Source organism: Dasypus novemcinctus, chromosome 9 (genome assembly GCF_030445035.2).
Source record: "Dasypus novemcinctus isolate mDasNov1 chromosome 9, mDasNov1.1.hap2, whole genome shotgun sequence".
In the NCBI taxonomy this organism is placed as follows: Eukaryota; Metazoa; Chordata; class Mammalia; order Cingulata; family Dasypodidae; genus Dasypus; species Dasypus novemcinctus.
The window spans coordinates 115,442,016-115,469,828 of record NC_080681.1 but is presented as its reverse complement, the minus strand read 5'-3'; the positions used below and the strand labels follow the sequence as shown (position 1 = coordinate 115,469,828).

The 27,813-nt window shown below is 46.5% G+C and overlaps 1 protein-coding gene across 4 annotated transcripts in view; it reads right to left on the bottom strand.

Moving 5' to 3' along the window:
- The window catches only part of CAPZB (capping actin protein of muscle Z-line subunit beta), a 188,671-nt gene that overhangs the window by 55,823 nt on the left and 105,035 nt on the right, over window positions 1–27,813 (bottom strand). For all 4 annotated transcript variants that reach the window (XM_058304252.2, XM_058304251.1, XM_058304249.1 and 1 more), the window contains exon 3: window positions 7,771–7,892. In XM_058304252.2, the coding sequence (XP_058160235.1) occupies window positions 7,771–7,892 (122 nt within the window). The remainder of the gene's footprint in view (window positions 1–7,770; window positions 7,893–27,813) is intronic.

The following is a 27,813-nucleotide window of genomic DNA, read 5'->3' as shown; positions in this document are numbered from 1 at the left end:
AAATTGTTGGAAGAATGAATTCCTCCATCTCCCTCTAGCCCCAAGGCAGAAGTCACCATTCCTCCCCCCTGTTCCTGTACCTGTAACATTCTTACCCTTCGCTTCCCTTCCCTTAGGACTACAAGCCTTAAGAACCTGTGCTGTTTGCCTTTATGCCCTTGAACCTAGCACAGAGTCAGGGCTCAGTAAGTGCTTGGTGTGGCAGACTGAATCATGTCCCCTCAGAGACATGTTCAAGTCCTAATCTCCAGTCCTGTGGGTACAAATTCATTTGTAAATGGAATCTTTGAAGATTTTATATCAAGATGAAGCTAAACCAAATCAGGTATGACTGGAGTCCTGTAAGCACAGAAAATATGGACACAGAAGTACAAGCCACAGGAGGATGCAGAAACTGATGGCCACTGGTCAGAGACTGACTGCCAGCAAGTCACCAGAATGCTATGGACGTCAGAAAAGGCATGGCCTGCCGATACCCTGATTTTGAACTCCTAGACTCCGAACTGTGAGCCAAAAAACTCTGTTGTTTTAAGCCTACCGGTGAGGGGTGTTGGTTGCAGTAGCCCTGGCAAACTGCAGCACTTGTCTGGCTGCATCCTTACAGCATGGGGTGAGCCTTTCTGCCGATGCTCATCGAGGCAAGCAGAGATGAAGTACCTTTCTGCTTTTTCTTCTGAGTGACACCTAAGTATGAACAAAAATCAACTAAAAAACCACAAAAGCCTACAAAGGACTCTCAGCGTATCTCAGACAAAACGAAGCTGAAACTGCACTCACCACCACTGTTTACTTGCAAAGTAGGCTTGCGAGAGGGGAAAGAATCTGACAGTGAGGCCTCTGACTTTTTTCTCCCTGCAAGCTGCCCTTCAGGGCTCTCCTCAGCACACTCTAAGGCCTGACCTTTGTATCTATGTTAACCACCACCATCTTCCTGTGAGCCTGGAAGACCCACCCCCACTGGCTTTTATTTAGAGTCGACCTGATTAGACACAAGAGCCCATCTCTCTTGCAGACCAGGGGCCTGGAATTTTCAAGAAGCCTGTAGCTCACATTTCTCCTGGCTCACAGATGACAGTATGTCAAGCTGTTAGTCCTGGAGCCAGGGTAATTGTAGCTGGGGGAAAAAATCATAACATTACCCAGAATATTCTTAGTGGAAGGGGCATTCACAGCACATTTAAGACTTAAATGGAGGCCATTTGAAAAAAGACAGATGGCAGGAACGCTTAGATTTCAAAAGTCAGCCCTCTCATTTCCCCCAGAGAATGCTTTTTGTTTCAGCTAACAGGTTTCAAACAGTGCTGCTGGCACCGGTCACACCATAAGGATCTTATTTAAGCAAATGATCAAACACAGGATGGAAATGTGTGGAGAAAATCAGACGACCATGAAGTTTTATTATCAAGAAGAGGAAAAAGGAAAGAAAAGTTCTCTGCCTTGTTGTCACAGACCCCTCTTTCAGCTGAGATGCCCCGGGAGCGTGGACAGGAGGCTGCAGGGCAACCTGGACGGGCTGGAGGTACCAAGTCCCCAGGGAAAGCCTGGCCTTGGCAGACAGGGAAACGACTCCATCCTTCCTGGGCTCTTGGGGGAACAGCTGCTTTACACAGCAAGCTGGGGTTTATAGGTGAGGATGTAAGCCACGTGGGAAATGATGCCTTCTAGGCAGAGGCAACGTAGGTGCAAAGGCCCTGGTGTAGGAGCCTATCCGGGATACTTAAGGAAATATCGAGGAGGACAGTGTAGAGTGGGACAGAGTGGGCATAAAATGAGTGGGGGCAGGGTGGTGGGGGGTGGTGGATGAGGTCAGGAAATGGAGAGAACTTTTATAAGAATCACATGGGGTGCTGGTTAAAATACAGATTCCCAGGTTTTACCATGAGATTTCTGAAGGTCTGGGTCAAGGTCCCAGAATCAACTGGATGGCTTTTAAAAAAAAACTTATTTATTTATTCCTCCCCCTCGCTCATTGTTTGCCCTTGCTGTCTGCTCTCTGTGTTTGTTCGTTGTGTGCTGTGTCTGCTCATCTTCTTTTCAGGAAGCACCAGAAACCAAACTTGGGATCTCCCGGGAGGCACTCAATCATGTGAACTACCTCCGCTCCCTGCTTGTGTGTCTCTCATTGTGTTTCCTCGTTGTGTCTCCTTGTTGCATCAGCTCACTGTATCGCTTGTCTTCTTTAGGAGGCACCAGACACTAAACCCGGACCGCCTTACAGGTGCCCAACTGCTTGAGCCACATCAGCTTCCTTGGATGTTTATTTTAATGTAGATTCCTGGGTCCCACACAAGATGTATTAAATAAAATTCTTCAGAGCAGGATCCAGGATCTATATTTCTAAAAACCTGAGGGTGACTGTGATACCACACGTCATTTGAGAATCACTGCCCCAAGGCTAATGTTAAAACTACAATTCACTATCGACTTTTCGTCATCTCACTGCAGGCTCTGAGGCCAAAAGAGAAGTAAGCAGTCTTAATGTCCATGGCTCCTACCAGCTAGGACAACCCTGAAGACTGGGGAGGGAGGCCCACTCTACCTGGAGCCCTGTGGGAACTCACACAAGCCTCACATCAGTACAGGGGTTGCTTCAAAGCCTCCCTTCCCACTAGAGACCAGGAAGAGCCTAATGGACCAGCCTGCGCTACAGCTGAGAGGCGGCCACACGGCTGCCATTCTGCAGAAGGCTGTACGCTGATGGAGGAAGCACCATGGAACAGAGATCATGACTGCCATCCCAGGGGTGAAATCGGCCATGAAGATGTAGGCACAGTGCCAGCCAGAGGTTCTTGGAGTCACCAGAGGCCCAGGCCCCACATTTATATTTTAAACAGGCTCTCCACGTGATTCAGATGCAGAAGCAATGGAACAGAACAGTGTTTCTCAGTATCAGCACTACTGACATCTGGGCTGGACAGTCCTTCACGCACTGAAGGATGTTAAGCAGTACCCCTGGCCTCGACCTACTGAACACAAATAGCACCCATTCCTCTTGTAGCTGTAACAAGCAAAATTGCTTCCAGGGTTGCCAAATGTCTCCTGGGGAACAAAGCTGGCCCTGGTTAAGAACCCTGGTGTAGTCCAGCAAGGACTTGGTTAAGAGTAAAGAGGTCTGTGCCTTCTTTTGGGCATGGACAATTCACTTGGGTGGTCACTTTCACCTCTGCACTTTGCTGTCTGTCCCATGGACGAGATGGATTAGGTGAATGGCCTGGAGCCCCTTCAGGAGCCACCCTGGATGAATCGGCAGTACTCAGGGACCACTTTCCCCAATTCTGCTGTCTTTTTGGGTTACGAATTAGGCTTTCACAGAAGCTGTGGAAAACAAGCTCTACAGTTAACAAATGGGAAAGGGGTTGTGGAAGCCAATGAACTGGATCTTCTCTAAGGTCTCATTTAGTTCTCATATTAGGGTTTCAAAATTCAGTATTCACTTACCCCACTTCCCGCCTCCCTTCCTCCCTTGACTGTGAGACTCTGAGGTGTGGGCTCTGTGTGTGGTTCTTGAGTGAGCTGAGCCCAGCTGGCTGCTCAAGGCCTTGATTTCCTTTATGGTCTCAGGATTAAAAAAATAAACAAGCTCCCTGGCATCCAAACGCCTCGGGCATGAGTCACAGGCAGCAGGGTGTGGTGAGCACAAGGTATTCCCTACTGTGCACCCACATATGCTTGCTTCAAGGTGGACTAGGAGGGAACATCTGTATATTCCCAGTGCAAAGTCACCAAAACACATACTGAGGGTGAGCAATACCCAGAGTGTTCTGGAACATACCCAAATCACTACATTTTCAATATCTTTTTAATACTTTGTCATGAAAATTTTCAAACATATAGAAGAGGAAACATTTTCCTGTGAACACTCATATACTCACTACCTTGCTTTTACCACTAACATTTTACTACATTTTAAGATACAAGCCATTAAGAAAGTTAAGAAATGTGAATAATTTCACAAGATTAGAAATGGGGTATCATAGTCTTAATGCTTAGTTGAAAGTTTCTTCTCTAGATCAAAGGTAAAGACAAGGTTTCCCTCATCTGAGATGCCCCCACAGCACCACAGGCCCTTGTTCACACTCCCATATATAAAAGGACCAGCTATGAGGACTTGTCCACGTCCCGGGTAAACACTAAGTACAGGCAATTTCTGAAAAAGCACTGAAGCCCCAAGTGCAGGGATCTTCTCACCGTTTGCTGGAGGAAAGAGTACCAGCAGAGGGCCCAGAGAAAAAGCAGGCGTGCACGAGGGGCTTTCACCTGGACCAGCTGGCCGTGCAGTCGCAGGCGTTCCAGCATCAGCTCACCCCAGGCTGATCTGTAACAACCCTTCCCTTGGAGTGCAGGTCTCAACATGAAGAAAACCGTGTGGCTGTACAGGGAAGGGCCACACACCTGCCCTTTCTAGTCTCTGTCCTCCTCCTTTACAGTTCTTTCCCTTTTCCTTCTGTCTGAGCTTTAGGCCTGGGAAGTGATACCAAAGGAACACGAATGAGGGAAAGAGAAGAAAAATGTTCTGAAGCTGGGTCCCTACTTTACTCCCACTCTTACAGATTTCTCTTCCCTTCATCAACAGACCTTTGAATTTGGGCACAAAGGCTATTCTAGGCAGCAGGGACACAGGATGAGTACCAGGAGAGCTGGGTCATGGCCCAGAGCACATTCATCATTCCCTCTAGCCTTTTCATTTTTACAAAACAAATTCTCTTACAAAGCCAGGAAAACAACACAGGGGACAAGGGGTGCCAGGATCAAGGGAATGAGCACAATCCCCTAGCCATGTGACAGACGTTATGGGAGCGTCTCCATCACAGCCCTCACCATGCACACAGCCCCATGAGCCTGTGAGTGTCACGCTGCTACTCATTTTTATAGAAGAAAAAAGGGAGGCTCAGGAAGTTAAGGAGTACTCCCCAGGTCTCACAGCTGGGAGAGACAGGGCCTTTGTTTAGACCCCAGTCTAATTCCAAAGCTGGGATGTTTTCATTTGTTCAAACATTTACTGAATGCCTACTGTGTGCCAGAAATGACAATATTCTAGAAAAGTCAATGAGCTGCTACTTTTCAGAAAAAATAATACAGGCAGACGCCTCAGGCCTGTCGTAATTCCTCGGCACCGACTCTGAGATCTGGGTCTAGGAGAAGATGACAGGCCCCAGAGCTGGGGAAAGGATTGCACTCCACCCCATGTGGTCAGCTAGGCACAGGGAGGATGCCCTGGACAGCAGCTTCCTGTCTCACCTGGAACTCTAAAGCCACACCCATCAGAACCTTTAGCAAGGAGAGAGGGCAGCCCCAACCACCATCTCTGCTGAAAGGAGTTGACAAAGGAGACAACAGTTGCCCTCCAGCCAGGGCCTGGGGCTAACAGCAGCACTAAGGCAAGGGCCACTCAGACACACAGGCTCCAAGGGCCTGGGGGCTCGCAGATGGGTGATGAGCCTGAGGTGGCACAGTCTGGTCCATGAGTTTCAGCTGGACAGAACTGCAGTGACTATCAGCAGTGTGACCTTGGATAAGGTCTCTGCGACTCTCTGAACCTTGACTTGCTTAATTGTAGAATGGGGACACTATGAATTACCTACCTTCCAAGGCCTTCGTCTCCTGCCACCTCACCACTTCTTCCACCTCTCCTGCATCAGTGACCCCGCCCTCGGACCAAGAGACCTGATCTACCCCAGGGCTATATTGTCCTCTCCAGGCAGGGGATGCCTACATTTACATCTCCCATCCAGACCTCTTCCGAACCCCAGACTGTACATCCACTGCCTTCCTGACATTGCCAATTCCACCTAATGGACTCCTCAAACTTAAACTGTTCCTGGACTACTTCCTCCCAGAGTCTTCCTCCCCTAGGTAAAGAATCACCCCCACCTTCCAAATGCTCAGACCTAAAGCCCTGCAACTGCCCTTTATACCTTTCATTTTTCCACATCTGATCCACCTGCAAATCCTACTGGCTCTACCTTAAAGCTTACCTCCAACCTGACCACCTCTCACCAACTCCACTCAAGGTTGGCTTACATTAGGTCAAAATAAATTCTCTCTATTTGAAGCAAGGAGGGAGAGATGATTACTGGACAGTTTTCTAGACTCTTAGAGAGTCAGTATTTTCTGTAAACCTACAACTTCTCTAAAAAATACATTAAAAAAATACATTTCTAAAAAATACATTAAGAAAAAATCAACTAAACCTTTTTAATTTTCACCAAGTTCTATGTTAATCAGCACTTCACATTCATTATTTCTTTTATCCCCACTCCCATCCCAATAATGCTGACCTAAGTTCTATGACACTTAGCCTCGCCTCAAGACCCTGCCACCCCTCTGACCACACCTCCCACCTTTGCCCACTCTTTGCCACTCTTCACCTTCTCTGACTCTGGCCCTCCTGGCCAGGCTTGATCCTGACAAGCTCATCTCCACCCGGGGCCTTCACATCCGGTATGTTCTTCTCCCAGCTCTTGCATGATTGAACTTTTCATCCTTAAGTCGCTGCTCAAACATTACCACTTAAGGGAGAGCCTCCCCCATCCATCCATCCTATCTCTCTCTCCCTTTGTCCTCTTTATTTTAATAACAATTTTCACAATCTGGTAGTATACTATTTATGTATTTGCTGTCTGGCTTCACTAGAATATCAGCTCCTTAAAAGAAAGACTTAGAATAGCCAAGCCAGGCACATAGTACATGCAGCTTATAGAAAAATGCTATTGTGCATTCTGCTGACTGAATAATATGATTATTTCCATTTCATAGATAAGAAAACTAAAGACCAGAGACATTAAGTAATTTGTCAAGGGTTCCATTGCTAGTAGGTGGCAATGCTGTTTGGAACCCATACCTGCTGACCCCAGATATTTTTTTCTGATTCTACTTCTCAGATGCCCTCCTCTGAGGGGTACATAAGGCTCAAGCTTCAATGTGCAGTCCAGGCTCTGTGACATCCCAATAAACCTAAAGAAGACTGTGTTCTTCACAGCTTTCCAGGCACTCTCTAGTTCAGACAATCTACTGTGGAAACAATGGCCTGTTTAGGGACTCCCAGTCTTTTTTTTCAAGGGAAGAATTCCTGGACATTCTCTACCTCCTAGTTCAGACATTACCCCCTTCAGGAAGCCCTCCTGGAGTCAATCACAATCTCCTCTGTGCTACCCCCCTGCCCTGAGTGAGCTCTGTGCTGGCTGCATGAGTTATATCACACAGTAATCAGTTCCGGAGTGTGCTTCTTGTTCTAGACGGGATGATCACTGAGGACAGGGGAGGGCAGGGTCTAATGTCAAGTTTTTCAGCTCTAAGCGCAGAGACAGAAAAAGAAAGGAGAGTTGCCTATTTTGACAGAGCTGCCTTCAAATGTCCCTTAATCAGAGAGACCTTCCCAGCCCTCAGGAGGAAGTCAGGACTCCCATCATATGCATACCCTCTACCTCTCCCTTTGCAGGACAGGGCTTAAATTAATTATAATTAAGCAATTAATTGTGCTTTGTAACAACACCTCTCCCACTAGACTCCAAGATCCCCAAAGGCAGGACAAGGGCCTTGCGTTCACTGTTTATCTCCAATGCTTGTTGGTGGCAATCTGCAAATATCTGTTGGTTGACTGGATAATGAATGAATAAAAAGGAAGGAAGGGAAGGAGGACAAATGGAAAGAAGGATGGGTGGACTGCCAGCATGTCAAAGTTCAGAGATCTCTGTGCTGCCACAGAGGGTACAGTGACTGCCTAGGGGAGTGGCCTGATGTGCCTGCTACGTTTCCAGGGCAAGAGCTCACCTATAAGAGTCCCCATCTCTGTTGTAGTCACACAAAAGGTAATCTTTTCCCACCACCTTGTCTCTGGCGATTTTCAGAGGCTGATCAACAGAAGACAGGAGATCTTCACATAGACTGGGGACCTGGCAGAAAGAAAGGAAAGGGGAGAGATGAGGGGTAAAATAACACATCAAGTTTGGGTTGGCTAACGAAAACTGTAGCCACAATATGGTCAGTATATTTAACATCTGGCCCTTGGGCCCCTGCCAAAAGTGTAGGCCTGTTCTTTTCTTTTCCACATGTGCCTGACACCAACTGTGTCTCTCTGTAAAGAAACCTGTTCTTGAATTACAGTGGAGCGTGATTTCCAAAACAGCCTTCCTTCCAAAACTGCATGCAACTTTAATTGCCTGGTCGCCAGGGTGGTCTAGTAAATTTAAGTATGTATATGCTTGGTAGTGGTCTCTGGTGGGCAGAGCAAAACCTGAAGTCCCGAGAAGAAGGTAAACATTTCAAATGCACAGGAATTTAAAGAACTCTGGGAAGAATAACCCGTCCGTGCTGAAGAACTCCCACAGGCTCACGTGCTGGGTGGAGTTTCCAATACTTTCCAGGCACCTGGCCAAACATCACCAGGCTGGCCCTGAGAGTCAACCCTATCTGCCGCAAATGTAGCTTCACACTAGCTGTTCCGGCTGCTGTCCAGTCAGCTACTCTCTGGATGACCCACCTGGGGGGGGGGGGGTGCCACACTGAGAAAGATGGCCCCATGGCCTGGGGCAGGCAATAGGGCTGAATCCCAGGGACCATACTGCGGACTGATACACTGCCATGCTTCTGGCCTCCTCCTCCCAACTCAAACATCAATTTCCACCAAAATATTCCAGGAAGGGATGGTAGCACTTTTAGAAACGGATTCCTTCAGGCTTGAGTCACTTCCATGCTATATTTTCAATGTGCTGACTTATTCGTTTCGTGGGCCTGGGTTTATGGAGGCTCCACCACATCGTTTACCAAGAAAATAGCTGCCAAATGCACCAATGATCCTTCCAAATAGGAAAGTCATATTGTGTGGCAAAGACAACCAGAAGAGAGCTCGGCCAAGGGGTGGACAGAAACAGCAGTTCCTGTGCTCTTAAGACCCTTACCAATATCAGAAAGACAAGGATGGAAAACTCTGCCACCACAGAGACCACCCAGCCTTCATGGGCCTCTCGAGGCACCTCTGCTGACCCTAGGGTGTTTCAGAACTCAGCTTGGAACGCTCTGTCTGGCACAACTAAAAGCCACTACCCCTTCATGTAGCTCATAAATCTTGGCCCAATGAAATGATCTGTTTCTTATACATGGAGCAGCATCAGTCATCTAGTCCCCCAAGGGATATACACATCATTACCCCTATAGACAACCTGGTTAGGTTAAGGATTCCTTCTCTGTGTACCACTCACCTGTGTAGTATTTTCAACATTAGTTTTGGTGATGATATCAAACCATCTACTGTTTTCCAAGTGACTGCCACATATCCTGCACTATACTAGGCCCTTTACAGTTGGTATATTGCTTACCTGAAAGCTCACACTTATCTCATGAAGTAGGTATTTATTAGGGAATTGAGAATTAAGGCTTGGAGCCATTAAGCTGTCCAAGACCCACACAAAAAGCAAGCAGTGAAGACAGAAATCAAACCCAGGGTGGTGTAACTCCAAAGTCTCTGGGTTCCTTCCATTATGATGCTAGTTCTGATTTAATAAACAGTTAAGGGGAAAGGCAGTATACCCCAAAAGCATATTCAGGTGGCAAATAATCCCTGCTGCCACCATCCCTACTCAGCTATGGACATCCTTCACCTGGAGGAAAAAGTCCTGGTCAAGACGAGGCAGATTTTAACAGTTTCCACCCAAGGCAGCTGGGATCTGGAAGTGGTCTTACTTTACGGTCAAAGGCCCAGTGGAATGACCCTGAGCACTTGTGTCCTGCCTATCACAGTGCAGCCTTTCCCTACTCTGCTGGGCTCCTGCTTCGATTTACCTGTTGAGCCCAGACTTTTCCCCTGAATTCCAATTCCATTTGACAATTAATAGCCCATTTGAGCCTGGATTACGGGAGGGATGAAGCACACAGGCCATGAAGTTAAACTCCCTTACTCTACTACTTACTGCACATAGCCTTGGGCAAGTCATTTTACTTCTCTATTCAGATTTCATTTCCTCATCTGAAAGATGGTGATTATAAAACCAATCCATTCAGGTATTTGGGGAGATCACACGAGATAATATGTGCCTAGCCTACAGAAATGCTCACATGTTGGTAATGAAGAGTGCACCCGTGCTCTTTCTCTGTATTTAATACCATGTGCATCTTAGATAGCAACCCAGCCCAGGTCAGACCTGAATTCACTATACTGCTTTAGACACCGGATAAAAATGGACCCTTGAGGGTCAGAGTTGGACTGATGGCTTGATTTGGACATTTTTCTTAGCCTTGAAATTATAAGCTTGTAAATTAATAAATTTTCACTGTTATAAAGCAAAAAATAAAATAAAAAAGACCCATGAGAAGTTCATTCCTCTTAATCCCAGTTCTGCTGGAGCCAACTGTCCCATCTCACCCCCACCCAGTTATGTTCTTGGCAGCTAAGTCTACCCAACGTAGAAAAACTTTACAGAATGATGGAATTTGGTATAAAATAGGCTTAACTTCACTTTGAGGTCAATTCATTGGTCCAAAGTATTCTTTTTTTAAAAAAAAGATTTATTCCTCCCCCCCTCCGCCCCCCCCCCCTCCCCCGTTGTCTGTTCTCTGTGTCTATTTGCTGCGTCTGCTTTGTCCGCTTCTGTTGTGGTCAGCGGCACAAGAATCTGTGTTCCTTTTTGCTGCGTCATCTTGTTGTGTCAGCTCTCCATATGTGTGGTGCCATTCCTGGGCAGGCTGAACTTTCTTTCGCGCTGGGCGGCTCTCCTTAACGGGGTGCACTCCTTGTGTGTGGAGCTCCCCTACGCGGGGACACCCCTGCGTGGCACGGCACTCCTTGCGCGCATCAGCACTGCGCATGGGCCAGCTGCACATGGATCAAGGAGGCCCGGGGTTTGAACTGCGGACCTCCCATGTGGTAGACGGACGCCCTAACCACTGGGCCAGATCCAAGTATTCTAACAGTTCCTAGCACAACTGAAATCATTTGTTCTTTTATTTGTTGTTGGTCTCCCTTCCTAGAATGTAAAGGCTACCAGGGCAGGGACTTCAGTTTTGTTCAATATTGAGTTCCGAAATGCCTATGAGAGTATAACAAGAAGGAAGGGAAGGATGGAGTCTTACAACATGGAGTCTCCTAAACACAAATCAACTTTGTTTTTTATTAATAAATTTGTGCACAATTTTACCAAAAGAATTCATTCCCAAAAACTAAATTTTGATGGATATCAATGACCATTTTCACTTGCAGTTCTAAACAGGCATCCTCAAATATGAAACATGAGGTAGGAAAGCACTAAGAGAACTGGAGTTTTATTCAAGCCCTGGCATTTTTACCAAAATATGACCTCAAGGGAAACCAGAGCAATGGTGGAAAGATTACATTATATCTCCTCTGGAATAATATTATCTCCATCAAGGGGACTGAGAAGCACAAAATACATGGTGTGCCCAGAGATTTGTACCAGAACAGTTGTCCGAGGATGTCATTATCCAGCACCGTACTGATCCCATCTTATATCCATCCCATCTCCCACAGTTCTGTTTGAGCCCTCGCAGCCGCACTGCCCTACTCACTGCTCCCTGAACATATAATTTTGTGCATGCTGTTAAAGCCACTTAAAAATCCTCCCCATTAAGGGTTGCTGGATAAAATGCTGGATGGTCAGTTAAATTGAATTTCAGATAAAGTACAGATAATATTTTAGTACAAGTAATGTGCCAAATGTTACACGAGACATGTATTTTTTAAAAAAGATTTACTTTTTATTTATTTCTCTCTCCTTCCCCCCTACTACCACCACTCCCCCTCCACTGTCTGCTCTCTGTGTCCACTCACTGTGTGTTCTTCTGTGTCTGCTTGCATTCTTTGTCAGCAGCACCAGGAATGTGTGTCTCTTTTTGTTGCGTCATCTTGCTGCATCAGCTCTCCGTGTATGTGGCGGCACTCCTGGGGGGCTGTGCTTTTTTCACGCGGGGCGGCTCTCCTTACGGGGCACACTCCTTACATGTGGGGCTCCCCTATGTGGGGGATAGCCCTGTGTGGCAGGGCACTCCTTGTGCACATCAGCACTGAGCGTGGGCCAGCTCACCACACAGACCAGGAGGTCCTGGGTTTGAACCCTGGACCTCCCATATGGTAGACAGACGCTCTATCAGTTGAGCCAAATCCGTTTCCTGAGACATACATTTTTATTCACTAAATCTAGTTCCTATTTTAGTTCTTCTCTTAAATCCTACAAGGTCCAGTCCAAATTCCATTCTTTTATCAAGATGTCAAGTTCTTCAGAATTCCTGCAGTAACTCTGATGTTGACTGAATTCTAAATGCTTTGGGGGCAGCTTTTCTAATAAGAGTCCTTAGCTATCATTTTACTCCTTCCTTACTGCTTAAAATTTCTCATTATGTGTTGCATTCATGTCACAGAGGGCGAAGAGTAGTCCCCAGACCCAGCACAGGTCATATGTACACATGGTGGGTATTCCATTAACACTCACTGCATTCCACAGAAGAGGATATTAATCCTGAGTTCTAAGGTCACATTACAGAACCAGAATAAAAGGAGTTTTTCTTTGCAATGGAACAAGTTGATCAGTTAAAAACTCTGTTCTTCCTACTCCCATTCCCACCCATCCCTCCCCTCACTCCCTAGTCAAGTGCTTAGAACAGTGGAAGGAATCATATTAAATCTCATGGATCATGAGTTTGTTCAGAGATAGAAATTAAAGGACAGGTAAACAAAGCCAAACTGACTCTGGGGTACATGTGTCACTTGCTCTGCTGCCTCTGAAGCCAAAAGGGGATGGATGCTGGTGAGAGTGAGTATAGTGACTACACACAAGGGCCACATGGGTATTGTCCAAACTGCCCATGTGAACTGCTCAACAGCCTTAGTAAGGAATGCTCAGATACATGGAAGGAGTCAGACCAACTAAGGCTGCTAGGGGTATTTATGTCTAACTCCAAGCAACCTGGAATAATAAACTGTACTGCACTGGTCAGAACAATGTTCCCCTTCGTTGGGGTGGAAAGATCCAGGACTCCACCAACCTCTCCAATACCACAGATGAACATAGCCATACCTCAGAGAGCAGAAATGGCCACACCCTTCACCCATGCATCATCAGCGGGCACACCTGTGCCCAGGGTGCTGCTGGAAAGAAAGGGGGCTAGAATAAAGTGAACTGAAGCAGGAAGAGAAAGAACCCCACAAGGTAGAAGGTAAGGGAGAGGCCAGGACACCACCGACAACTGCCTCAGACGACAACTTAATAAAGGTGTAACAGCCAACACTACTGCATGCTAGGTGCTGTGTGCAAAACCCTCCCTGCATCATTTCCTTAATCCTCAAAACAACCCTACATGCAGATGTGATTACTATCCCTATTTTAAAGAAGGGGAAAACAAGGGCTTAGAGCAATAATTTGCCTCAATGTCACAGAGCTACCAGCCAATGGCTAAGAAAAGACACATGAAATAGAGAAGAAAGGAAAAGAAAAACTTAAAAAAAAAAAATTATACTCACTCTTGTTACCCAAAGTGAATACTTTTCTACTATCTAACCCAACAGCTGATCACATGAAAAGAGATACAAATCAGAAGTTTCCGGCCACAAGTGAGGTTTGTGCCTGTCCTGACATATGGTTCTACTTTGCCTCTTCCTCTTCTCCATTAGTTATTAATGTTGAAAAAAACTGCTCAACCAGAAAAAGAAACTTGAGATGAACCCTTAAAAAAAGCACAAAAGCCAGACCTGCTCAGCTCCATGGATAATCTAACCCACCGTGCCCTAGTCTTTAAAAAGTGCACCCTTGTACCTTTTTTTTTAATGGTCAAATGAACACATTCCATCTTTTGATCGGCCTGTTGGCTGAGAGCCTGCCACCAGAGATAAGAATCGAAAACAGGCTCTGTTCACTCGATTGCACACTCAGATGAGTAATGCTGGTGAAATCACGGTGGGGAGGGCCCTGGCTAGCTCCACATCCCCCCTTCATTAGAAGCACATACTCCTGGGGAGAAAAAATCCAGACACCAGAGCTCCTGTGGCCAGCAGAGGTCTCTGTTTACAATTTGTACCTTATATTTTTTTTCCAGGACGCCCAACTTTTTCTTTCGCTTTCCTTCTTCCTTTCTCCCTCTCTCCTTCCTTTTTAATAAAAAAGAAAAGAAATGTATTCCTAGCAGCACACACACTGGTGTCAAAAACGTTACATATAGTGTGGCATTCTGGAACACACCAACCTCAAAATCAAAAGCTCAAATCCTGGCTTTGCCATTTCCCAGCACAGTGTACCTTCCCCTAAATCCCAGGAACTAGGAGTTACAATAACTGCCTTCAAGAGAAATTCCTTCCATTCAAAAAATATTGAGTGCTGTGCCAGGGGCTATGTAAGGTACTAAGGATTCAGCAACAGACAAGACGGACAGAATTTCATCCACACAAAGACATATTCCAGCCACCAAAAAGAGTCAAGTCTGGGAGACATCTACAAGTCGTCAGTGTTATGACGACAGAGAGGCTGGGGATTCAGTGGTCTAGGAGGTAGCCTAGAGATGACCTGAGTGACCAATGAGCTAGGCTGTGAAGACTGGGGGCAAGGAAAGTGGGGGAGCAGTCCAAAGAGAGGGAAGGTCAGCACAGAGCCTTTCTGCACCAGAAGGGTATCAACATGGCAGCACAGGGACCAGGTGAGGCTGGAGAGGTGGGAAAGAGCCAGGTGGGGCAGCACCGTGTGAGATGGGAAGACACTGGCACGTTGTTTTTTCTTAAAACTTTAAAAAAGTTTTAACTTATTTATAATAGTTAATACATTCACACAGGTCAAAATTCAAAGAGGCACAAGGGCACGTGCAGGGAAAAGTCTCCTTCCCACCTCCTGGCGGGGGGGCTTAAGGCTGGCTGTTCCCATCCTGGTAGGAGGATGTGCTTGAGGCCCAGCTGCCTCACCAGGGCTGGCCTGCTGCAGTGTGGCTGGCTGGGCATTCTCAGGCATGAGGACGGAGCACAAGCCCTGGACTCTGCCCGCTGGGTCCGCTCCTCCTAAACACACAATCTAGATGCGGGACTCTCCTTCCCTCTTCCTCCACTGCCACGCCTCACTGCCAAGGAAACACAAGCCTTCTCTCAGGTGGCTCCGTTACAAAGACCTTAGTTCACCGTGAAGGACACTATGAGCCATGAAAACAAAGTTTTCATGTTACCCAATCCCGGAGTTTTGGACCAATTTTACAAAATGCCTCTCTGAGCCGGCTGTGTATTTCAAAAGTAGCCCCCTCCATTGATAAAGCATCTCCAATCTTGGCACCAGGTTTTTCTTCATGCCCAAGCCACACTCAGATGGGAAGTAGCAGACATTCCCAGAGGCTCCGGCAAGCGGCATAAATGAGTAACCAGGGAAGGAGTGGAGGGGCCCCCACTAACCCCCAGTGCCCTTGCTCACCCTAGAAGGGATCAAAAACATGTCACTACCGGATGAAAACAAGCTAACATTCATCAAGCACCTACTCTCAGTCAAGTGCCAATGCCCAGCATTGCCCCATAATCCAGTCAACCACCTTCTGAGGCAGGAATGAGCGCCCCTTCCACTTTGTGAGTGCGAAAATCAAAGTGCAGGGTGGCTGTATGCCCAGGTCACACAGCAACTCTAACTTCCAAACTTCTGATCCACCTTTTCCAAAGGCATGGGATCCACCAGGCCAACAAGGCATGCTGCTCCCACCCTCCAGTCAGGCTCAGAGAAGAGGGGATGAGAAGAGAAACAAATTGGGTAGAAGTAGAGGACTGCAAGGTCCAAAGCCTCTCCCCTTCCAAATGCCCAAACAGTGCAGACACGAGGGAGCTCAGTGGGCTCCTCCATCGCCCCCACATCTCAAGCCTGCCCCACTTCTGTTTCCACTTCTGGACAGTGGGCTCCCTTAGGCAGAACTGTGAGCCCCACCACCCAGCACAGAAGCGGGCATGACACTGGCACTTTGTACTTACTAAACCAAAGGCCTCTTGGCATTCAGGAAAGAAGAGGCATGGCACACCTCATCCCACTCCACCCCCACCAACACAAGCACTGGGTGCTATCTCCACCCCCTTCTAATTAGGCAATCATTTCACATTTTAAGTAAAAGAGCCCTTCTAAAAACAATGAGCCCATTTTACTTACATTATTTTAACATGACACTGAAGCTATTCCTAAAAAGGAGAGACTGCATTTCTTCTTTGAAGATGCCGTAAATTCTAATATGTACCAAGAGTTGGAACACCATTAAATGTATAAATTAAGTGTAAGAAGCAATTTCCCAATTTCAGAAACATTAAAATGTGGTGAAATAAGGAAGTGGACTTGGCCCAGTGGATGAGGCATCCGTCTACCACATGGGAGGTCCGGGGTTCAAACCCCGGGCCTTCCTGACCTGTATGGGGCTGTGCCCCGTAAGGAGAGCCGCCCAGCGCGAAAGAAAGCACAGCCTGCCCAGGAGTGGCACCACACACGCGGAAAGGTGACGCAGCAGAATGACGCAACAGGGGGAAACACAGATGCCCGTGCTGCTGACAACAATAGAAGCAGACAAAAAGAGGAATGCACAGCGAATGGACACAGAGCAGACAACTGGGGCGGGGGCGGGGGGTAAGGGAAGAGAAATAAAATAAATCTTTAAAAAAAAAATGTGGTGAAATAAATGAACCTCAGATTTGAGACACTGATACCCATCAGAGTAAACCCTCCCTCTCGAAAGGCATACAAGTGTCAGCTGGACTGTAGTTAAAGGAGGTCTAAAACAAACACATCTGGCCAACAGAGCCAGCACCAGGAAATCTTTCTTGACCTACAAATGTTTTATTCTACTTAGAAATGGGGTTTGCATAAGCCATTTAACAACAAAAAGGCTTTTCAAGAAGCAATAGCCTCTTCCCTCCTTTCTTCTCTTAGGCAGGTGCTCCAAACCATCCCTAAGATAAATGAAAAAACAAAAGCAACCCTCATGGGCTTGGCTTCAGCCATCTCATACTCAAGACTTGCCTTTTGGAAGTCTGCAGCCTGGAATAAGAGGCCAGAATGGTTTTCTAAAGGAAGGGCAGGAAGGGGCAGAACAAAGAGAAGACAAATTGAAAGGAGAAATTATATTCAGGATATTGAGTCCACCACAGGCACATATAAGGCTCCTGTTGTCCGTGTGTAACCCTAAGCTTCCCTGAAGCAGATGAAGAAAGCGCTCAGGGCCTAATTAAATTAACTTTTCCCTGGCCATGAGCACAACTGATCACCTGTGGGGGCAGCTAAGCCATGATCTTTCCCAGGTGCCTGCTCCTTTTAATTAAGGACTGGTCCCTGAGGGATACAACACACTACACAAGCACCTTTGAAAAGTCAAAGAGGTGGAAAACTCACCGGATATGTCGTCTTGGTCTCAAGGCTGAGAACCGCAGGCAGCCGTAAGCCAGTAGTATCAGAGGCTGCCACATACAGGGCAGGCAACTAACTGCCTCAGTCTAAAGAGCAGGTAGAGGCGGCGGACTGGCCTAGTGGTTAGGGCGTCCGCCTACCACATGGGAGGTCCGCGGTTCGGTTCAAACCCCGGGTCTCCTTGACCCGTGTGACCCGTGTGCAGCTGGCCCACACGCAGTGCTGATGCCCGCAAGAAGTGCTGTACCACGCAGGGGAGCCCCACGCGCAAGGAGTGCGCCCCGTAAGGAGAGCCGCCCAGCGCGAAAGAAATGCAGCCTGCCCAGGAATGGTGCTGCACACACCATTTTGCTGACACAGCAAAATGACGCAAGAAAAAGAAACACAGATTCTCGTGCCACTGACAACAACAGAAGCAGACAAAGAAGACGTAGCAAACAGACACAGAGAACAGACAACTGGGGTGGGCGGGGGAAGGGGAGAGAAATAAATAAAAATAAATCTTTAAAAAAATTTTAAAAATTTTTAAAAAGAGCAGCTAGAGGCTCACCCTGACCCAGTCCAGAACCCCACCGCAGTCTCTTCATGCTCTCACATTAGCCCCTCACCCCCAGTCCACCATCATCCAGACATATCCTTCCTCCTCCCCTAATAAACACTAAGTTATCTTTCAAGGCCCGGCATAACCACAGCTGCCTCTTCCACAAGGCCTTTCAACCCTCCTTAGCAGAAACGATCACCCCTCACCTGTGCTCCTAGAGCCCTGGACAGGATGGCCTGGAACCTCACAGATTCACGATGCAGGTGCCTTTCCCTAACGGGAGTTAGAGAGTCTAGGCTACCTCTTCCATCTCCACTGTGCCTAGGGCAGTCCTGGCAGGACTGTAAATATTGGCAGGATCATGTTGAGATGTAGAAGACAAGGGTCACTAAGGTTGTGTCCTTATTTTTTTAAGCCAGTGTCTCAGTGAGAAGCAAACTCCCCCAGTGTTCTTCAGTGCCTGTCCAAGAAATGGTATTATGGGTAGTTGGCTAGGTAAAATAGTGAGAGAGGGACCAACCCATTACCTGGGGTGGTATTTCATCCTGGTGACCAGCAGCCCTCAAAACCAGATGGAGGGGAGCAGATGGAGCTCAAGTGGTTGAGTGCCTACTTCTCATGAATAAGGTCTCAGGTTCTACCCCTAGCACCTCCTAAAAACAAACAAATGAAAAAACCAACTCTCACTGAGGAGTGGATGTAGCTCAGTGGTTGAGTGCCTGCTTCTCATGTACAAGGTTCTGGGTTCAATTCCCCAGTACCTCCTTTAAAAACAACAACAACAACAGAAACAATAAAAATGAGATGGAAATACTCAAGCTCTCCCACCCTGGGGGTGTAGACTACTACCCTGCACAGACCTATGGGACTGGCCCTGCCCATCACACTCCACACGAGCACCTCCCAAAGCCCAGCCATCAGCCTTCCAGCAAGAGGGAAAGTAGCTGCAGTCCTTCCTGGACTTCCCTCAGGCCCACCTGCTCAAGCTGTGTTTCCAAAGTATTATTGTACTTACTGCATCCTTAAATGACTCCAACCCTTTTGGGAAAAAGACCAAGACTATGTACAAGACATGTTTCAAAGCATGTGACACATTCTCATTTTTTCCCATGGGTATTATTATTCCAAGTTTTCAGTTGAAAAAATTGAGGCAGAAGTGGCAAAGCCAGCATGCAATTCCACCTCAAAGGCAGAGTCCTTGACCACTAAGCCAACGTGGCCCCTAGCATGTGGCCTGGCAAATAACCCAGGGTCAAAAACACCTAGTCTGAAAGAATCATCATCTCAATGGTGACAGCGAAGCACTTGACAAAACTAGAGTTTTTGCCTGATTAGGTCCCATTAATCACCAGTCCTAAAAACTCCCCTAAAAGCAAAAACAGTAGGGTCTCACTGTAAGAAGATTATAGAAAAACCAATCCAGTTTCCTCAACACTAGGTACGAAGGTTTATGCTGGGACGCAGGCTTTATAAAACGGGTGTGTGTAAAACCTCCATGTCTAAACTTACCTTAAAATCATGGATAAGCTACCATGGAAGTATAAAAAAAGAAAGATTCTATTAGGGAAATCTCTGAGAAGAACCAATAAGCTACTGACATCCTTGCCCTAGACAGGGCAGAAACATTGTTTACTACTGACGGGGTCCATTCATCACAGCTAAGGAGAGACCACTCAGGGCCAGCTGGCTTGGGGGTTAATAGGTATGTCAACAGAGAAGCGAAGTTCCAGGGAAATCATGTGTTCTGTTCAGCAGGAACAGGGCAGCTGTGGCTAAATGTGACAATAAGGAATTGTAAAGCCAGACCAAATGCTGCTGAGGGCAACTTGGGCAGCTTGTTCAAAATTTGAAATCCCACAAACATCCTGAAGTACACGAGGATTTCCCCTCTTGAAATCAGGAGGGAGAAAAACATTTCTAGAGTCAGTGCACACAGGCGGACCAACAAGCAATTGTGTTGCTGTCTACTGAGTCCTTTGCACATCTCACCCCCAGGGAACTTACAGCCACCCTGATAGGTTCACAATGTCAGGACAGAACAGAGGGACTCAGTAAGTAACCAGCTTAGTCACACAGCCTTGCAGTCAGACGCAGAGCCCTGGCTCTTTCTACCCCTTACTCTACCCAAACTCTTAAGACCACAAACTCCTAAACAACTGCAAAAGCCTAACAAAGTTCCAGGAATACTTCTGGTTTCTTTCAAGTCAAACTGTCTGTGCCCTTTGTGTATCTGGGGCTCCGGGGGGAAGGGGGGGCTGGCTCAGGAGACAGCACCAATGTGCCTGCCATGTCAGGGAAATCCAGGACATGATGGTTGGAATCTTCATCTGGTCTTCCACACACAAAAAAAACACCATCCCAGCTGGCCACAACATTCACACTGGATTCCTTCCACTGGATGGGTGTCTCCTTAGGTGGTTGGAATTTCACTGAGTCATCCAGAGAAAATGACCATGCATGGACAAAGAAAAATCTGTAATTCTTCCTAGCGGAAAGTAATCAAAGCTACTCAGGAACAACTGATGTGTCCCCTTCCTTGGCTGGGTCTCTCAGGATCAAGGACTCTACTGTTCCTCAACTAGGAAGTAAAACTCATCTGTGCCTCCAGATAAAATCCATTAGATTTTATTAGGAACTAAATAGTGTCCACACACTCAAGGAGCTCAAGCTCTAGGGTACAGAGTTGGGGACACAGATGAAACGTGACTATGCCACGTGCTACGGACAGTGTTAAGTACCGGATGCTATGTAAATTAAGAGGAGACCTCCCAGTTGAAATTCTCCAGGTGTGGGGTGGGGAGGGGCAGGGGAGACTGGGGAAGGTCTTGGAGGAGCCAACATCTGAGCTGTGTTATAAAAAGTGAGCCAAGTATGCGGCAGTGTAGGCACCAAAGTCTGGAATTTTGGGGACAACGGAATTGTTCGGTATGACACTGCAATGACAGATAGAGGCCATTACACGTTTTGTAAAAATCTATAAAATTGTGTGGTGCAAAGTGTAAACCATAACGTAAACTACAGACCATAGTTAGTAGCAATGCTGCTATATGTATTCATCAATTGTAACAAATGTACCACACGAATAATGTTGTTAATGGGGGGAAGTGTGGATGGTGGAGGGTATATGGGAAACCCCTATATTTTCAATGTAACATTTATGTAATCTAAAGCTTCTTTAAAAATAAAATTTTAAAAATAATAAAAAAATAAAAGCCTGGAGGACTGAGGATCAGAAAGGCTCACTGGGCACATGCTGGCTGCTGATGGCTGCAGAGCTATGTGAATAAACTAAAATTCTCTGCATTGTATACTTGGAAGCGGTGGGTTTTATGATATGTGAACTACACCTTAACAAAGCTGTTGTTTAAAAAATAAATAAATGAAGCGAATCAAGAGAGAAGGGTATTCCAGGCTGAGAAAACAGCATGGATTACAAGACAGTCTGAGGGACAGCCACGGAAGTGTGAAAAGGTATATTCATTGCAAGTGTGAAAAAATTTAACTGGGGTTTTCAGCAGATAGGGATATTTTATGTGACCTCAGTTTAGGTTAGGGCATCAGGAACTAGGGACAGTGTTTTTTTTCTCTTTCCTCTCAGCTGTAGATATCTTACTCACTCTTACAACCCTGAGCTTCTCCTGTGTGAAAATAAATTAATACAGCACATCACCAGGGGTCATCCCTGGTCCAGAGGCCAGACCTGGGTCTGCAAGAAAACTGGAGGGCCCACAGTTGCTCTCAAACAGATGAACTGAATGATATCAGTTCTTTGGTTTTCTAAGGAAGAGACAAGGTACCTTCCTGGGGGTGGGTGCAGAGGAAGGGGATCTGCGTGACAAGAATAAGAGGAAGTCTGAGCCCACTGCCTTCCTTTTATCTCTTTTATCCAAGTTCTGAAAAAGATTTAGTTTGCAGAAGGGGTTCAATTTTAAAATGTTTGGCAACCATTAAACTAGATGCCCTGTAAGGTTAATTTTAATTTTTTTCTCCTCCACCCTGCTGCTTTTACTGTCTGTGTCCATTTGCTGTGTGATCTTCTATGGCTATTTCTCTTTTGGACTTCTCATTTTCTCCTCTAGGATTTGCCAGAATTTGATCCTGGGGTCCTCCAATGTGGAGAGAGGTTTTCTCTGGTTCCTGGTTTCTGTTGTGTCTCGCCTTGATTCTCCTCTTCATCTCTCTTTTTGTTGCATCATCATCTCGCTGTGTGGCTCGCCACAAAGGCCTATCTTTTACCAGGAGGCCCCAGGGATTGAACCTGGGTCCTCCCATATCGTAGACAGAAGCCCAATCACTTGAGCCACATCCGGCTTCCCAAGTTTAATTTTAAGATCCTACAGAGTTTCACAGTTCTAGACTTAGGATATTTACTTATCTCTATAACCAGCCAGGAAATAGCTTTTAGAGTTAATCAAAAGTTTGTGGCATTCTTCCTAAAATAAAACTAAAAAAAAAAAAACAACACAAAAAGCATTTACTTGAGAAAGGCACTGTGTGAGATTAAAAAAAAAAAGACTAATACTCCTGCTCCCAACCCCGCCAGGCTCACAATCTCAGCAGATTGACAGAAACGGCTGAGTAAATTATTCACAAGACGAGGAAAAAGGGAAAAGCTTGTAACCACATAAGCTTCTTCCCTGAATTCAATATTCAAATTAAGATTTGTATGCAGAATCCATTTTTCCTCCTCTTTTCTCTCTGAGGATTGATCTCCTGCCACCCCTCTACCACCACCAATTCACCAAAAGGAAACCTAGTTTCTTCCTACTACCCATGGCATAGATCTTTGTCCATTTCATGTGTGCCCTTGCAGTTAGCACCCTCCCAGCATGGTATCAGGTCATGGCAGAGGGGTGGTGACAGACCCACACCAGGTACCCAAGGCTCCTCCAGGCATCCTGGCCCACAATTCTGGCCTATTTCAAAAAGCCAGTCAAAACAGACTGGGCATGTCAAGTTCTTCTCAAGTATTTTTCATTTGTTTCCAAATCAAATGTGTTCTAAGGAGGTGACCCAGGCACCCTGCATCCAGGGGTAGTGCTGCCAGCCCCTCTCACACAGAGGATGGCTTTCAAACAGCCCTTGGAAAAGGAAAGGCAATGCCTGCTGCCTCTGCCTTGGGAGAGTGAAATCTCTGTCCAATGCATTCTTCCTTTTTTTTTTTCTGAGGGGAGCCAGGGATTGAACCCAGGACCTCTTACATGGTAAGCCAGTGTTCAACCACTGAGCCACATTGGCTCACCTGAGTTGGGTCTTTTGTTTGTTTGCTTGTTGATTGTTTTTGTTTTTAGGAGGCATGGGAACTGAACCCAGGATTTCCCATGTGGGAAGCAGGCACTCAACCACTTGAGCCACATCTGCTCCCCTCTCCGATTCATTCTTTTTTTTTTCAAGATTTATTTTTTGTTTCTCTCCCCTTCCCACCCCCTTCACCCCAGGTGTCTGTTCTCTATGTCCATTCGCTGTTTTTCTGTGGCCACTTCTATCCTTATCAGCGGCTCGGGAATCTGTGTTTGTTTTTGTTGCGTCATCTTGCTATGTCAGCTCTCCATGTGTGCAGCACCATTCCTGGGCAGGCTGAACTTTCTTTCATGCTGGGTGGCTCTCCTTATGGGACACACTCCTTGCGCGTGGGGCTCCCCTACACCGGGGATACCCCTTGCGCACATCAGCACTGTACATGGGCCAGTTCCACACGGGTCAAGGAGGCCCGGGGTTTGAACTGTGGGCCTCCCATGTGGTAGGCGGATGCTCTATCCATTGGGCCAAGTCCACTTCCCTCCAATTCATTCTTATGGCTCACAGTTCTCCTCAACCAGAAGGAAGGATCTAACTTAAAGAGATATTCCTCAGACCCTTCTTGATGAAAGTTCTATACATTTCAAAGAACACTGTTCTCTGGTGTCCAACAGCAACAGGATTCCATAAAGTCACAGAAACGCAGGAGCTAGATAGACATTCTATGAAAAAATCCTAGTAGGGCAAGGCCAAGGAAAGGGTCCAACACACTATGCCTCCTGGTTTCAGTGAACAAGAACCAAGTATCTTCTTTACCTTTAGAGCACATACCCTCCTAATACCTTATTCTGCTCATAACCTATTTCAGAGTCTCCCTAACTTTTCTGACCTCACAGTACTGCTGCCCACCAAACAGAACAACAGGAGCACTAAGCTCTTTTGTTCATTTTTCCAGGAGTCCAACCAAAATGATAACTCTAGTGTCTCACCCATCTAGATCTTCAAGTCAGCTAAAACAGCACAGATGCCAGGAACACCCCCCTTGCCATCTTCCAGAGCCAGGGCGAGACAGGCACACCAAGGTCAAAATGACCAAAGAGCATTTTTACAAATAATTCCAAACAGATTTAAATTTTAGGCAGAATGAAAATCAAAAAAGGTAGAGAGTTTCCCAAAACAAAGCAGGGGCTGCTGCTTTAAAGTTTTTTGAGGAGACATGCTGAGTGGCAAACATTTTAGAAAGATGAATTTTAAACACAAATACAAAACAGCAGAGATTTGAGGCAAAAGAACTATTCACACAGCTGGAAGGCCCTTTAATTAGGGAGAGATCTGCAAAGCCCATTGAACCATCCATAAATATACCCTTTGTCTCTGGAATGGAAAGAATGTGGAAACTAGTGGGGTAATCAAGAAAGAATGAAATATGCAGTCTTACCTCTTAGCCACCTTATCAGTGGTCCTAGGTGACCCCTTAAAGGCAACAACAGAAGGCCATCTAGCCTGGGAGAAGTCAGGCTAAATGCTCTCCTTTCTTAGGCTCCTTTCCACAAAAAGCAAGCAGGAAAGTTCTATCGAGATGTTCAAAGGTAGAAACATAACTCAAGGGGGAAACTAAACAATCTCTTCAGATCCAGGGTCTCTGTTTTTTGTTTGCATGTATTATGTGGCATTTTCACAAGTATTTCCAGTGATGCTTAAATTCCCTGCACACAGGCAAATGATGTAATAAACAGAAAAATGATATTATTCTCCTGCTCCATCCAAAAGAAACAGCTGCTTATTGACTCTCAAGTGATATAAGCACAGGCAATAGTTTTCCCCAAACAACCTGCCCTCAAATCCTCACCTGTTTCTTGGCAAGGGACCCATTAGAACCAAATCAAAGCCCAACCTTACTAGGCATCAATTCAAAGGCACCAATTCAGGACAGAGACATATCTGCAGCTAGCTCTTCCTGTCACCTCCTTAATGTGTGTCAGACTTGACCTATTCTAAGTATTTTCTGAAATCCCCCCACCAAGGTCAGGCTCAAAGGTTGCTCTACAGTGCTTCTACACTACTCTGAGCTCCTCTCCGTCAGAATCACTGTGTTATATAGCTCTGTGCATCCACCTCTCCCATGGACTGTGGGCTCTTTAAAGACACAAATATTATTGGAGCACAGTGCTACAACCGAGGCTCCAGCACTCAGCAGGGTCTTAAGCATTCACTGAGCCTCCAGTATGAACCAGACCTGAGAATACAAAGGTGAACAAAACAGACCAGATCCCTGCCCTCTCAGAGCTCCATGGGTAGCGAAGATGTTGAGTCACCAAGCAACTCCAAGGGCAAAGGCGAAAGCCATGTCTGGGGAATGAGGAGGTGGGACAGGAAACTGAATTGAGGCCCAAAGAGATGTCTGAACGATGAGCAGGAGTTAGCACAAGCAAAGTTGGTGCGGAGGTGTGTTTCCAGTAATGGCAGCATGTACAAAGATCTAAGACAGGACACAGGGCCCTGGGGTCTATGAGAAGAGGCTGGAGGATGGGTGGGGCCAGATCAAGAGCTCAAGAAAAGTAAAATGAGTTTTCTGGTCTTGATCCTTGATCTTGAGGACAGTGTGGAGTCAGGGATGCATGGGGTCATTGTCAGAACGGCATTTTAGAAAAGTCATTCTGGCTGCAGAGAGCAAGACTACAGTGGTTGGGGGCTACAGGCAGATGGGGTAGTAGCAATAATGTTCACTGAACTGCTCTAATATGAGGACTTCAACATACTTTCATCTGACAGGCTAGACAAAGGTGGTCAGCAGGCTGCCACTGGCCTCCAACAGCCTTAACTGCACCTAGTACCCTTCTGGTCCACCTTTCTTCTGCACTCCCAGATGTGGTTCATCCACACGTCAAACCCATTGCTTTAGTGCCTACAGCAGCAAGACCCAAGAGTTAAAGTTCTAGAGGTAATGGAATTAAAAGCACACTATTACTGTGCAAAGAGCTGAGCAGACCCCACTCATAGCCAGAAGACTTCCAGAAGCAGTCACCTACCAACCCAGCCAAAAACTAAAAAGCAGGCCAGTAATGACAAGGGGTACAATGCTCCTTGAAAGGACAGCTGAGGGAAACAGATATGGCTCAACCACGTGGGCTCCCGTCTACCATATAGGAGGTCCAGGGTTTGATGCCCAGGGCCTCCCGGTGAGGGCAAACTTGTCCACGCTGAGTCGGAATGCTGCCCAGCGCAGGAAAGCCGCCCCAGAGAGCTGGTGCAGCAAGATGATACAATAAAAGACAAAGAAGAGAGAAAATAAAAAGATGTAGCAGAACAGGGAGCTGAGGTGGCACAAGAGAATGATCACCTCTCTCCCACTCCGGAAGGTCCCAGGATAGGTTTCTGGAGGCATCTAATGCGAATACAAGCAGACACAGACCACCACACAGCAAATGGACACAGAGAGCAGACAATGGGGGTGGGGATAAATAAAATAAATCTTAAAAAAAAAGAAAAGGAGGGCGGCGGACTTGGCCCAGTGGTTAGGGCGTCCGTCTACCACATGGGAAGTCTGCGGTTCAAACCCCGGGCCTCCTTGACCTGTGTGGAGCTGGCCCATGAGCAGTGCTGATGCGCTCAAAGAGTGCCGTGCCACGCTACACAGGCGTGTCCCCCCGCATAGAGGAGCCCCACGCGCAAGGTGTGTGCCCCATAAGGAGAGCTGCCCAGCGCGAAAGAAAGTGCATCCTGCCCAAGATGGTGCCGCACACATGGAGAACGGACACAACAAGATGACGCAACAAAAAAAAAAAGAAACAGATTCCTGTGCCGCTGACAACAACAGAAGCGGACAAAGAAGACGCAGCAAATAGACACAGAGAACAGACAACCAGGGGGAGGGGGGGAGGGGAGAGAAATAAATAAACCTTTAAAAAAAAAAAAGGGCAGCTGAACTGTAATGGAAAAGACAATTCAACCTGCTCCTGTTAATGAATTTTTCCTCCATTCATTACATGTTGCCACAAAAGCCCATAAGGAAAGTTCACCATCATCAACTTTTTCTTCATCACAGCATTTTTCTACTAAGGACTTGTCTGCAAGCAGCATAATAATCCTCTCCATTACAGATGAGGAAACTGATGAATAGTGAGATTAGGTAGGTGGCTGAGGGTTTTCCAGTCCTGGCTAACTCATCACACTAGTGATCTTAACTGAATCCCCATGATTTACTGTCTCCGAGTTTTAGCTCCGCGCGGTGTCTTTGTGTCTCCTCTCTCTGCCTCAGATTACACAGCTCAGAAAGTATAACAAGAGTCCTCTCCTCTCAGAGTTTGGGGATGAGTGGCTCACTGGTTCATTAATATTTATTTCATATCACTGATGTGGGAAGGCATTGTGCTAGGGTCTGGGGATATAGGTGAGCATTATTATACTCCAGCAGGGTTTAGGAGCCAGAGGGCCCTTGGGTGGTAAGAATGCACACAACTAATAAGAAGTGCTTTAAGCCAACCCCTGCTGAGTAACACATCTTGTAGGTGCGGTTGCACCTAACACACAGGGTTTGGAGGAAGGTCACTGTGACAAGTATGAAAGTAGGGGCGAGGAAGTATTAAGTAACTTTAAAATGCTTAACACACAGTTGCTCTACTCCCAACTCATATTTAGCAATACAGTCAGAAAGGAAATAATCTACATGTATAAAGGATAACCATGGGACGCAGA